Source organism: Montipora capricornis, chromosome 13 (assembly GCF_036669925.1).
Source record: "Montipora capricornis isolate CH-2021 chromosome 13, ASM3666992v2, whole genome shotgun sequence".
Classification (NCBI taxonomy): domain Eukaryota; kingdom Metazoa; phylum Cnidaria; class Anthozoa; order Scleractinia; family Acroporidae; genus Montipora; species Montipora capricornis.
Window position 1 is genome coordinate 1157293 of NC_090895.1, and position 15000 is coordinate 1172292.

The window sequence follows — 15000 nt, forward strand, 5'->3', positions numbered from 1 at the left end:
GACCGGCATGTTGATGGAGATCAGTTTGAATGACCTTTATGTCGATCCCCGCTCTCATGCAAAGTGTTTGTTTGTAAAACAAATTAGAAAAAATATACATAATTTTGTCTTTAATGTCAACAACTTACCTTTGCCTCCACAATGGAAAAAGATTTATTCTAACAGCTCGATCCATACGACCCGAGCCGTACGACCACGATTACAATCACAAAGTTTGAACAGTCAAGATGCGATGATTCGGGCGCGACCATGCACATCCAAGAGAAAATGACACTTCTTAAGGGCTAGACTTTCAAAAGTCCTTCGTCCCGTGTAGATTCGCGTCCGAAAAATCACGCTTCGCTCGCCAAAACATTTTCTCCCGGGATTCTCGTGAGGTGGAACTGTGGCAAGTTTTCTTAAGGGCTTGAAACATGAGAGGGATGGTTGATTTCTTCAAAAACGCACTGTTTATTTTGTCATGCAAAATGGACTGCTATTCCAAGCATACATACATTTTAAGACTCTAATACTTCTTTTCAAGTCTTTCTATTAATTTTTCTGACTCAACAATACATTTTTCAGCTGCTATTAATTGTTTTGAATAATCCCATACCCCCGCCCCACGTAAAGTTACAGTCATGTAAATGTATGCAAGCATAAATTTCCATGCACTAATGTGACACGGAAAACAAGAAACGGCTGAAACGGAGGGCATTTTATACCTCATGCACTTACTGCGCATGAGTAATAATTAACCTCTGTTTGCCAAAAACCACCCAAATAACCGATTTTTCGACGGACAATTCATGCCAGAGGATAAAACTATTCACTGGACATGTAATAAAGGTAAATATGTTCGAGCGAAACCGAAAACAAGCGAATATTTTGAGGGAAAACACAATTCTGTGAGATCAAAGGACCATCACTGGTGAAGACACGCAATTGTATCGCTACGAAAATAATCTTACTTTTTCAGCGATTTTAACGCTTGAAATTTCATCCAATGAACCACAAATCCTTTTCTTTATCCTTTCCGGAGCCTGTAGTGTAATTTTTTGGCTGAGAAACTTTAGTAAAACCGTTCCGCGATCAGTTGAAAATTTCGCCTTCGCATCGGCTCAAATTGCCTCACTCGCAAAGTTCGTTATGTAGGCGTCATGGAAGCTACAAAGCCGCGATTTTTAGGGAAACTGGGGCTATTTCTCCCCAGTAAACACGCCAAATTTCAGCGCGATCGGTGAAAATGGCGGCGAACTACGAAACTTACACGAATGAATCATGATTGTGCGATTTCCATAGAGGACTAGGAAAAAGAGTATTAAGGAACAAGGTGCCTGGAGAATAGGGAGCTTTCGCGCGTTTTCGAGACGTGGACGACAAACGGAAGAGATCATTTCGCATGCCAGGACAGCGGTGTCTCCCAGAGTTTTATACCAATCATCTCCAATGGAGAAAGGATACTTAGCAATGTCAATGTGGTTGTGTAAAGACAAGTTAAAAGGGAAAACAGCTGACTTCTGGTTGCCATCCGTGTCTCAAATACGCACATGCTTTAGCTCCTTAACGTTTTGCGTGAGTGACGGAGTGCGACTGAACCTGTTGATTCAGGAAGATCGACAACTGATGATATGGTCGGCTTGGGTTTATAGAAGGTTCTTCCGCCGTGTTTTCGCATTTTGAACATACCGTGGGCTTTAGAATGATGTAATTTCACATGACACCCAAAATGCCCAAAGAAGTAGAACGAAACATTGCAATAACCACTTGAACCTGTTGAACAACATAAAAGAAATACAGCAAAAGGAACAAGAAGCAGGATGGACTCAAATAGACTGAACCGGATTGCATTGGGGTAATCTTAAACTGAAAAAGGTCGGCCCGACGTTTTTTCATGTTTATGGCAAATCACCTGGATAAAAGTCGCTTTTGCTCACAATCATGTGTGTGATGAAACAATAATTTTATCAGTAAAGGAATTCCACAAAACCATTTTCGAGTTTTAAACTCGCGATTAACTAAAAATTTCCCTAAATACCCTAAAATAACGTGACACAGTCCCTTTTGTAGGCTTCGGTAGAACGTAATCAAAGGGAGGAAAGAAGGTAAAACACAACTTTGTTTATTTAATAAATTTCAAACATTATTCCTTTTACGTAAACTACTAATGTACAATAAACAAATTTTGATTATGATCATCAGGAATAATTGATGACAATCAAGATGCTCAAGAAACCAGTCCTTTGTTTTTCAAAATAAATCACTATCCAGTGGATACACACTAGCAAACCCAATTCTGGTTTCTGGTTTCCGGTTTCCGGATTCCGGTTTCCGACTTTTAGTGCTGCCCTAAGTAAATGTGAACGCGTTTAGTGCATCGTAGCATTTTCTGCCCTGCGTGAGAATGAAGGTATGACATTCATCTCTATGCCATACTCTTTAACCTCTTTTAAAAAATAAACAACAATATAAACTCTACCCTGTTCTTTTCAAGCCAAAACGCGGATCTGCTTTGGCTACAATCTCAGACAAAAATAAAGAGGACACTTCACGCTGCGTAGCAGATTACCCCTTCCCCCTATTCAATGTTGCAAAAAGAACGGCGTTTTTCCAGGAGGCCGACAGTTTTTACGCCATCAACATTGTCACGGGGAAGGGGGGTTCAAACATGCTTTGGTGTCACGATCTTTTTGACCGGGATTGTAGCTCAGGTACTTTATGTCCTGTGATTCCTTTGTTTCGACTCCCCTGTCTCTTCATAATCAGTTAACGACTGTTTACTGGAAGCATTGTGGCTGCCTCTTTCAGCATGTGCCATATTCAGGGTGTACTTACTATGACTCGTGGGATACAATATTCGTGAGGAAAACCACTGAACAGGTCAACAGGACCACTGCTGACACTTAATTGATCTCAAGTTTAAAATAAATTTTTAAAAAAACGTGTATGAAATTATGAAAGAAATAAGACCATAGCAAAATCCCAAATATAATCTTTTTTTTTCTAAATATCTCGGAATTTTCTAAATATCCCAGGAGCTTCTAAATATCTAAAAAAACATCCGGATATTTGTAGTTAGGCCTACATTCCTCCTTTTGCAACCCTCTCAGTACTAGGGTAGACTTTCATACACCGACCAAAATGGTGCAAGACAAATCAAAAGAGCCATTTTATACGTGACTGTATTGGTTTTGCTGGTCCTTTTGTTTCATAGACATTAATTATTTCATATCAGGTATATGAAAGACAAGCTCGGTGTTATGAAGGGATTCATCAAACGAGAAACATTTCTTCTTTTGATAACAAACCCCGTTCGAGAAAATTTGGAATCACAACAAATGAGGTTTTCAATCTCAATTACTCGACCAAGCTATCTTCAATTCCAGAACTTATCACAACTACAATGGCTGAGATCAATTTCGCATCAAGGAAAGAGGCCTTAAAAACAAAAGCTAAGACATCCAACATACTGTTACTACATATCAACCGACTACATCGTAGCCCAAAAATATTCTTATAAAACATCACTGGTACTTCATTTCAGACAACGTTAAACTCACAAAAATATTTTCTAACACTGTGAATTGTCGCTTGCATTGTCACTTATCGGAAGGGCAAATCGCTCAAAGACTTTCTAGTCAGAGCCAACAAGTCAACAAAAACAACAGAAACAGGAGTTATATGTGGTAAGCAGGGTGACAACATTACAATCAGACATAAACCGTCTTAAATTGCTTTCTCTGTCTTTCCTTTCACCAAAGCACATGGGTGTTTTCAGTGGGTGAGTAAACTGACTCGTGTTATATTTTACAGAAGGTCATTGGAGGATAAAGAGGACATGTAAACAGAGCACCTTCAAGGGGGAAAAACAAGGTAGGCAAACAGGTGTCATGATCAGAGGGAGCAATTCCATCAACAATTATGTGCTGCTGTCTTCCCCCTTCAAAGTAATAATTGCAGTCCACTGAGCCACAGCTTTATCGTGGAAAAAAATTTGTTGAATATTTTTTTTTCCGACAAGACCTGAATTTGATCGTTACCTCAAAAAACAGTATTCACAATTGCATGTTACAAGACAAGTTAAATGCAAACGAAATCGACAAGCATGCATACTTGCGTATTCTATAGGAAAATTCATCACTCCCTGACGAGGGAATTCCACGTTAAATTTCACGCGAAAAACCCGGATATATCGCACGAATCGCGAAGCGATGAGTGTGATGTATCGGTTTTTTAAAGTGAAAGTTAACGTGGAATTCTCGAGTCAGGTGGTGAATATTCCTTGAATCGCATAGCTTTTTAAAAATGTGCTTGGTCGAATGTTGCAGTATTCAGTGGGCCGCTAAAACGCCATTTCAAGTAATTGAATTGTCACCTGGGCTTAACTGCAGAATACCCCGCCACTCGAAGATGTATCCCTTAAAATCGGGATACTTGGCTACGCAGTTTGTGCTCGCTCTTTCTTTTTCATGTTTTTAGAACGAGAAATAGACACACTACGAGGCTACGGGGCTACGTGGCTACGTGGCTACGCGGCTACGGAGCTGCACAGTTCAATGTATATTACCTCGTTCTTCAATGATCTATGAGCCGAAGTGAACAAGAACGGGCTAAACTTAAGGATACCCGGCCACTGAAATATCTCATCAAATCCTGCTACCACAGTCCTGCAGTCGACATGATATACAAAATATTTTTATATAAACATCACGAGATATGCCGCTTGTATCGAACGCGTTGGTGTTGACCTTGTTGGTCCTTGCTACCGCAGTCCCGTGGTCGCCAAAATGAATAAGCACTACTTTACTGATTAGGCCTAAACATTCTCGTAAAAATTTAGCTTTCATTTTGCGGTTCCGTCAACTACACTTTTCTCGAGATCATGTGAAGAATAAAGCACCCTTTTACTGATTAAACCTAAGCACTCATTGCAGTGATTAGGCCTAAGAACTCTCGTAAAATTTTAGCTTTCATTTTGCGGTTCAGTTAACTACACTTTTCATTGACTGCGGGACTGCGGGACTGTGGACCGCGGTACCACCCCATTTCAACACTTAGTTCATTCTTCATCGACTGCGGACTGCGGACCGCGGTAGCACTTCATTTCAACACTCAGTTCACGTAGCCACGTAGCCACGTAGCCCTGTAGCCCCGTAGTGTGTCTGTTTCTCGTTCTAAAAGCATAAAAAAGAAAGAGCGTGCACAAACTGCGTAGCCAAGTATCCCGATTTTAAGGGGTACAACTTCAAGTGGCGGGGTATTCCGCAGTTACTCCGTCACCTGTCAATAGCCAGCAATAGGAATCAAGCCGAATAAAGTTTATTCGTGTTTTACAAATCTTCGTTTTCTGAACTTTTACAGAGGCTGCGATTTATATTTTTACGTTCAAAATCATCAAACTGAATGCACTGGGACGGAGAGCTTTTAATATCGGGTATTTCACCAGGACAATTCATGAACTCGGGAAAAATCTTCGACAGCGCCTCAAAGAAGTACAACGTGCATCGAAACAAACAATGTCAACTCAACAAATACGCTGGTAAGTTGTTTGCCGTCAAATATTAAACAGTTACTCGAAATGGACTTTAATTTAAAATACCTCGTCTATTGCTAACGTGAGTTTTTGGGAGGCAAAACGGAGTAAACGGTGTGTTTTTTTCAACACACAGAACTGCTGTTGCTATCGTTGGGATTATAAAATTCGACTGAAAATCAATGGAAATATTTACTGGCCTCTAGTTTATCTTCTGTGCACTCTACCACTCGGAAACCTGATGTTCCTCGGTCGGTGAAGAACTTGTGCTTTTTTCTCTTCCCTCGGCCATTTTCACTTTGGGGATAGACTGGTGCAGATTGGTCGTATTCTGTGGAGGGGGACAGGGGGGAGGGACCCCGGGAGAATAGGGGCGGGAGAGGTACGGGAGGCGGGAGAGGAAAGGGCGGGATGTGGGAGTTCTAAGAGTGCGGAAAGCCGAATATTGTTGTTGTTGAATATTGTTGTCAAATATTAATGCGTTACGTAACATTAAAAAACAAGAGCACAAATGATGTCTGGCTTGCATTAGCCTCTTTTGAGCAATCAAGCAAACAAAAATTCACGCTTTTGTTGAAAAATAGACCTAATTCCAGTGAAATTTTAAACCCTCTCACGGGTGGTTACATCATTGAAATGTCAAGCGGTTGTCGCGTAACTGCTGCAAGACGGCAAAGCGTAGACTTGCCACAAGTCGCCCTCACGAGAATCCCAGAAGAAAATGTTTTGGCGAATCGTGATTTTTCGTACGCGAAGTGGATGAGCGAGCGACGAAGTCGCGAGAGGTCGACTTGCCTTGCTTGCACGGTTTTCATTTGCGTTTCGCGCCAAAAAGGAGATGACGTGATTCGCAAGTCCTGCACTTGATGGCACACTCCGATGAAAACAATCGAAATTGTTTGTTTTTACGAAATTGAAAGAGGAAATTTGTTGACTTTGTGCTTAAGATATCAGAAACAAGACGAAATAAAACGAAAGCTTATTTCAATCTTGAGTCGCCGTTTGGAAAGGAGATCTCCAGTGATATTTTCGGACCAACACTTTGTGCCGTAATTTGTGCTAATATAAACGAAACACTAGTTCCAAATATTAACAAGTAAGGGAAAGCTTCGAATCGTCACGAAAGTCAATTGATTTCACTCATGAAAGATCAGGTAGGCTTCAGGTGTAGGAGACGTGCTAGACCGGGGTGAAAGCACTAGATAACATCGACCTAAACCTGGTGAGCCATCGATATGTCAGCGGAGGGAGTCTTGAAAGATGATTACTTCGTTTCCGCTCGCTCGCTCCTCGCTCTCTCGCTTCTGATCAATCGTGGCGAGGATTATTTCATTCATAAAACGGTCAATAGACCTTTCCGGTTTACATTACTAACAAGCTGTCGTCGTTTTGAGACACCAAAATATATCCAGTTTAACGCTTTGTTTGATAATTATGGCGTGAAACATTTTTTCCACCATTCTCATGTCGGACTTCAATTCATGTCGCGACAATTTGCCTCTTTAGATTTTTTCACCAAAAAATGCCGTCACGACATTCACAAACTTAAATTCAATCGCAACACTAAATTTTCCAACCTTTCCTCGGAAGAGTGGGCGGCGCTTAAAAATCTTAGTCAACGCAACGACATAGTTGTCAAATCGGCCGACAAAGGCGGCGCGGTAGTTGTTTGGCGGTCCGACCTTTACCAAAAAGAAGCTTTGCGGCAACTTTCGGATACCTCGTTTTATCCCAAAATCCCTAAAGATCTCACTTCCAAAAATCAAAAACTTTTCAAAGACACCATTCAAAATCTTATAGTTAATCAAGAATTACCGGACACTGCCACTAATCTCATCATCAACACCCCTAGAACTTCGTGCATTTACTTCTTGCCTAAAATTCACAAACCCAACAACCCAGGTCGCCCTATCGTTTCTGCCTGTAGTTGCCCCACCGAACTCATTTCTAGCTACTTAGACAGGATTATGACGCCTATCGTCAAATCTTTGCCATCATACATTAAAGACAGTACACACGCACTACAAATTTTCCGCGATTTCAATTTCTCCGGCCAAGACAAACTTATTTTCACCATGGACATTACATCTCTATACACAGTCATTCCTAATAGCGAAGGTCTTCAAGCACTTAAACACTTTTTCGATCAACGCACTGTCAAAGAACCTAGCTCGGAAACGCTCCTCTGCCTTGCCGAACTAGTTTTAAAGCTTAACTGTTTTTCATTCGCCGGCAACTATTACAAACAAATTAATGGTGTAATGAATGGGCACAAGAATGGGACCTAGCTATGCCAGTCTTTTTGTAGGATATGTTGAACACCAATTTTTTAATCAGTACAACGGCCCCAAACCTGAACTCTACGGCCGCTACATCGACGACTGCATCGGCGCTATTTCATCCAGCAGAGAAGATCTCGATCATTTCAGAACCTCCGTCAACTCTTTTCATCCGGCTCTTAAATATACCTGGAAAATTTCGGAAACTTCATTGGCTTTCCTAGATATCAAAGTTTCTATTAGAGGCAACGTGCTATGTACTAGTGTGCACTGGAAACCTACTGATTCACACAGTTATTTGTTGTATTCATCGTCACATCCATCACATGTCAAGAACTCCATTCCTTATTCTCAATTTCTTAGACTTCGACGTCTATGTGGTGATGACTCCGATTTTTCCAGCAAATCAGAGGAGATGTGCCAGTTCTTCGAGAAACGTGGCTATCCTGTCTCTGTGGTCAAAGCGGGCCATCATCGCGCCCAACAATTTGATCGACAGTCATCACTACAAACGTCTCAAAAAGATAAGAATGACAGAATTCCATTCACCCTCACTTTCCATCCTCATAATCACGCAGTCAAAAGCATCATTCTTAGTAACTTTAAATTACTCCAAAATGATCCCGAGACTGGTAGAATCTTTTTGCAACCTCCACTTATTTTATTCAAACGCGACAAAAACGTAGGCAACTTTTTAGTTAGAAGCGCACTCAAAACTAACGAGCAACCCGGCACTTTCAAATGCGCGCGTTCACGATGCAAAACTTGTCTTTTCATTGTTAACACTAGCAAGATATCGGGACCTAAGCGATCTGTTAAGATCACCGATCGTTTCACATGTACCTCCGCAAATGTTATTTATTGCATAACCTGTACGTTATGCAATAAATTATACATTGGTGAGACAGGTAGACGACTAGGTGACCGATTCCGCGAACACCTTCGCGATGTTGAGAAGAATGACAAGGATGCATCTAAGCCAGTCGCTCGCCATTTTAATCTGCCTAACCACTCCAAAAAACACATGGCTATCTGCGGCCTTTCCCTATATCTAGGTACGATGGAAAGCCGCAAGAATCTGGAACAAAAATTCATCTTTCAAATCGGCACCCTTAATCCTCACGGTATTAACGAACGCTTTTCATTTAACTAATATATTCCTATTTTTCACGTTGCTATGTTACCACCAATAGCGTAGCTCCTACTCTACTATAAAAACTACACGTAACCCATAATCCCTCGATTCGCTCTGACGAAGGGCTAACGCTCGAAACGTCAGCTTTTAGAATCTCTATACGGTGGCCAATTTACATTATCAACTCCGTTGATAAAACCAAATTTTTGTATTCAATTCATGTCGTCAGCCTATCGCTATTTCGTTGCTCTGTACATTTTTCACCGGCAGGTACAAAACACAGGTCACAGGTCATTGTTTTGTCAATAAAAGAAATTATTGTTTTGGTTTACTAGTTGTTGGTCTAATTTACTGTGCGTTAATCAAGGTGTACGCAGACTATTTACCAATCGTGTCAGGCCGCCACCAGTCACCCTTCACCCATCAGCCGCCACCCGCAACCCGTCACCCGTCACCCGCCACCTGCGGAAGAGTCCTGCCGATGAATACGCATGCCTTTTAAAACTTTTTGTGCCATTCAACGAAAAATGTGTCGATAGTAGTTGAGAATCGCCTCGGGACTTCCAAACATCAGTTTATACTTATGTTGTCTCCTACATATGACGCTCTAATGCTACGACAATTGAGACAAGAGACCAAGTATTTCATGAGTGAAATCAGTGGAAAAATTACGAAGACGATAGCATCGCAATCCTCTCCAAGTAAACGATCAAAAGCGTACGGGGCTAGTTCAAAGGCCAGACTTTTCCCAGCTCCGATTGGAGCAGACACAAACATATCTCTGCAAGACGGATATTCTTGAATTGTTTTTCCCCTGATAGTCGTGCAATTCGGAATATCCGGTGGCATTGGTAGCTCTGTTGAAAGTCAAGCTTCACTGCGTATGGCAAATTTAGATTGACAATTCTACCCCCTGAGCTTATCCCCTGGGGTCCACGAGGACAAATTTGATTGGTCTAGCTCAGCGACCCGTTTTTGGGTCGCTAAAATTGGCGCCAATCAAGTATTAAAAGTCCTTCGTTCCGCGCCCCATCTACATGAGAGGACGGACTTTTCTAAAGTCTAGGCAAAGCGACGCGAATTTATTATAAAAATGTCGTTTGAAGACCATTTTAATAGGTCTTAGTATTTTTCGGTGCGGTAGTGAAAGGTCCGAGTCCGTGCATGGAACAGCTTCTTGGGAGCTTGCTCCTTTTAAACGGAATGCATAAATGGCGGCCAAAAATGTATTCTTTTGTTTCTGTGCTAATTAGACTCACTAGCCTCACTCTCAAGAAACATTTTTTTTGCGTTTTGTCCATTCAAACGAGGCTACTGAGGCCCCTATTTATGCATTCGGTCTGTAACCGTGAATCAGAAGGGACTAAGATTTCACTACGTGGTGCGGACATTTCATTGCAACTTCGTCACATCCCACTTCTACATTTTAATGACTTTATGATCCCAACAAACTCCGGACTGATTACTGAAAACCAGCTGGGGCGGACCTGGGGGGGTGGGGGTGTTCAGGGGGCTTGATCGAAACCCCTAAATTAAAACACCTAGCGTCATAGACTTGTAAAAATATAAAATAAATACAAGTACATCTTAAATAAGAAGGCTAATTCGCTGCTGTTTAATGTAGCTAAAACGTTATCTGATTAATAAACAAATGAGTACTGTTATTTGAATATTTTGGTTTGCTCCCAATGTGGTTCTTTTTTCACCAGGCCTGTGATTCAGACATTTTGCCTAACATTAACTGTTTCCTGCGAATTGTTTGCAGTACGCTAGTTACTATGAAAAGCCCGTCACCTACGATGCTGTAGTTCAGCGTTTGCGGAAAGATACCCTGAAGAATGCTCCTTATGGATCCCGTCTTGATCAAACACAAAGTTTGAAAAAGGTTTAAATGCAGCATACTTTTATCATAGTATTATAAATGAAAATTTGATCCGAAATACATAGCCTTTTATATTTTCTTCTCAATGCGCGAGCGGGCAGAATTCTGCGAATCCTGCACTCTGATTGGCCCTGGGAGAGGGCCGAATTTTTCTATCTTGCCCGCCAACCCGGGCGGAATCCTAGCCCTGGTTGCATAACCTTGTGTAATGACCTTAATTTCCATTTTTTGAAACCGAATCCGTTTACAAACAAAAATAAATGTTTCAAAACAGATTTTTAGAAGACAAGAGGCCTGAAAATAGAATTCAAATAAAAATGTTTCTCTTTGAAACGTTCAGTTTGCAAGTCGCGTACTGCATTCACTATCAAATGCGGTGCGAGTCAACACTTAAAAGAGTGACTTTAGAAAGGAAAAGAGAGAGAAAAGAAAAAAGTTATTTACGAGCTAAGGGTCGGTCCGTATAACGAAAAACTGTGATCTCGGCCTTGGAAAGCTCCCCTCGGCCTGTGGCCTCACGCAGCATTTTCAGGACCTCGGTCACAGTTTCTCACTACAAGAACCTCCCAGTTGGCAAATAACATTATATCATTTTATGCAGCTCTGTTATATTTTAATGCAAAAATATGGAATTTTAACTTTAAAAAACGAGAAATTAAAACACGCTGACTTTGCCTCAGAATGCCGGAAATTGCGTTTCCGAGGACTAAAAATTCCAAAATTTCCCAGGGGTCCCCAACAGGCGCGCTGCCTTGGGCGGCACCTTTAATCGGACCCCATTTTGTAAAAACCTGGATCCGCCCCAGAAAACGTGTATTTATCAGAACACGAGACAATAAACCATTTTACAGTTGTGTGTTTAGTTACCTTGCCTATGAATGAAAGTGAGGCTGGAGTTGACCTTGTTTTGATAGAAAGCTCACTGCTTTTCTCATGCAAATTCTTACTAATTATCATGACAAAAACATCATTAACATGAGAAAAGGAGGGAGGTCTGTATCATAACAAGGTCAACACCAGCCTCACTTTCATTTAAAGGCCTGTACCCGGTTGTTCAAAAGCCGATTAACGCCAATACCGAGATTAACAATTAACCAAGGAGTTTATTTCTCTACGTTCAAATGCTGTTCAACGCTGATATTCGGCAAAACTTTACATTAGAGGAAGTCAATCTTGAAAAACAAAAACAAGCAAAACAACTTTCACCAAAAAGTTGAAAACATGAAACAAAAGTTTACGCTAATCCTGGATTAAAGTTAATCGGCTTTGGAACAACCGGGCCCAGGTAACTAAGCACACAACTCAATCTCGACTCCAATCTTTTCTCTTGACCAAGGGAGAGAAGATCTCTGGGGAACCCTGAAACAAAGTGTCTTCTCATTGGTTTTCGTGAAGAACAATCAAAAGCGTCTCTAACTGGTGCATTCATGTTAGCACGAGGAGTGAGCAGTCGACGTAAGGTTTAAATAGCCAATTCTTGGCTATAAGAACCCTCCAGGCATGTTCTCCTACATAGAGTTTCCCAGAGCCTTGGGTCGAACCGAGACTCTGGTGACGAGAATGGTACACAACTGTAAAGAGGTCTATTCAGAACTGCAAGTTGGAGTAATTGAGACCGTCATCATTTAAGAATTACGTAGCTAAATGACCAAGATGTGTTTTGCGTCTCCTAATTTATAGGGAACGGGAGCAGGACTAAAAAGGGCGGGAGCCGGGAGATAAAGGTACGGGAACTGGAAGAGCAAGGTACGGGAGGCAGGAGGTCTTGAACCCCCCTCATTGAATATTGCAGCATTAGCCAAAAGGTAAACTACATTCCTGGCTTCATCTTTGGAAACGCTGTGCAATTCAAAGAAACTTTTACCATCTCACCCCAAGCTCACGGAGAATCGTTCTTGCGTTACATAGATTTTATATGTTTTTTTTTGTGGGGAATTTAGGCCTGTTTTAAACGCCGCATTTTACATGTGCCGAATCTAATGCAAATGAGCAAAAACAATAGATTTTTCTCATTTGCATTAGATTCGGCACATGTAAAATGCGACGTTTAAAACGGGCCTTTTACATGTGCCGAATCTAATGGAAATGAGCGAAAACAATAGATTTTTCTCATTTGCATTAGATTCGGCATATTTATGTAAAATGCGAAGTTTAAAACGGGCCTTAGCGATCGTTATTTAGGGCATTAAAATAAAAATACACCAGAATTTCTTACCTTGCCTCCTTGTCTTATTTATGGTATGTTCTTAGCATTTTCTGGCTGTTTCAGCGCGATTCTAGGGAGTTTTAGCTCTCTCACAATTATATATGATTCTCCATGGCTGGTTACTTGCTGGCGGCGGTTTCGCATATCCACCGACGTAAATCAGCCGTAAATTCACTCCGAACGCTCAGGTCGCCTCCAGATTTAACCCAGTGCACGTTAAAATCCTCCTCTAACTAATGCCTTCTCTATCGACGGATAAAAAACAGCTGTGGTGCGGGAATTTCGGCTCGCTAATGTATCGACTCCCTTCCATCGTGGACCGTCGACAATGCTCTGCCACGAAGTTCCATGCACGGCCGTTGGAAAACAGCTTACTGACCGGGCCCAAGGCTGAAATTTCTTACACACCGGGTGGCCGACGATGTCAGTGAGAGATACACTGCAAACAAACTGAATGTTTATGTTTTGTTTTCGAAACATCTTTCATGCGTCAGCATGACCGTTTGTGCGTGACAGCTGAGTACTTTCCCGAGAAGGACCTCACGTTGTACCTGTCAAAGGTACTAAAGACTAAAGCCTCGTTGCTCACCCTGTGTGTAACAAATTGAACCTTGGGTCCAGTCGGTAAGGTGTTTTCCAACGGTTTTCTGCACGGAACATCCGAATCAAGCATGCTGCTAAGGGCCAAATCAGCCTATTTTGGCAATTTTCAATTCCTTTTCGTGAACGTTTGTCTGATATGACGATTGAAATATGTGGCAGCACTATCATCCTTGGTCTCTGTGGAATTTCGGGTCGAATTGAGCTTTTTGGAAAAATTTACAGCAGTTTATGTTTCCGACTGCTTCATCGGAGTTTCCAACCTTGAAGATAATCTATCAGTCAAATTGAAGCAACAATGTTTGGAAAATTTTTGTTCGAATGCCTCCCTTCCCCCCCCCCCCCCCCGGGCCAAAAAGTTGTTCAAATGCCTAATTCCATTTCACGTGATCAAAATTACCCCCACCCCGGGAAAATTACCAGATTACTGTTTTAACTTTTCAGTAGCTTCTATTATGTCTCTGAAGCTGTGTATGTAAACATGATTTAATAGACAACACCAAGGAGAACCAGGGCCCTACATGGCAAGAGGCACAAGGAGGACAGGTAACAGGTATAAATATCTCATTCTGTAGGCCTTTGCTTTTCAACTAATCAGCCACGAATGCAGAATATTTACCTTAGAATGTATCTAAGTTTGTGTCCGCCATGATTTATCAACCCACGCGAAAACGTAGGCTAGTGAACAAATTCCCCACCCCCTATGAGTAGTGATCAAATGCTCCACCCTGGGAAGACTAAGATGATCAAATTTCCCCCTCCCAGGGAGGAAAGAGAGTCAAATGTCTGGGGGATACCCAGGAAGGGGGGGGGGGGGGGGAAGTTGAAGCTTCAATTTGACTGGCACATAAATATATTAAGAGATAACAGCGAACCTAGAACCCACTGGAGTAGCGCTGAAATGGCCAAAGTACGCCACAAAAACACTGATAAGGTATCGAGAAGACAAGGTAAGGCATTTTTGTTCCATTAATTAATGTTGTTTTATTTTCGACTCCTAAAGACGTTTGCAAATTCCCATACAAACGGTTATTAGTTTAACTGATCGCGATGCTCAAATTACATCGTTAACTTGGGGTACCTGTGGTTTTTCGAGTGAAATTTGACATGGAATGCCCTCGTCAGGTGGTGAATTTTCCCATACAATTTGTTTAAAAGAGTAAGGCAAATCTTCCCTAAAAAGTTTTTTACAAACCTTTTCTGTCCCATTCTCTTTATAGGTTGTCCAGTTTATGTTGTCCAACGATGTATATATCTTGTATTTTGTTGTCCATTGATCAGCAGTTGGGTTTCCTTGAGTTGCTGTGGCGCAAATGTAGAACTCATAACCAAGGTTGATTTGCAAGAAGTCGCTACCATTTCTTTTGGTGCTTGGTAACCATGCAC

General features: G+C 41.5%; 1 protein-coding gene across 2 annotated transcripts in view; it reads right to left on the reverse strand.

Moving 5' to 3' along the window:
* Positions 1-15000, reverse strand: part of LOC138029187 (angiopoietin-1 receptor-like) — a 40692-nt gene that overhangs the window by 23595 nt on the left and 2097 nt on the right. For both annotated transcript variants that reach the window (XM_068876893.1, XM_068876892.1), the window contains exon 2: positions 14810-15000. This exon is cut by the window's right edge and continues 117 nt beyond it. In XM_068876893.1, coding sequence (XP_068732994.1) covers positions 14810-15000 — 191 coding nt within the window. The remainder of the gene's footprint in view (positions 1-14809) is intronic.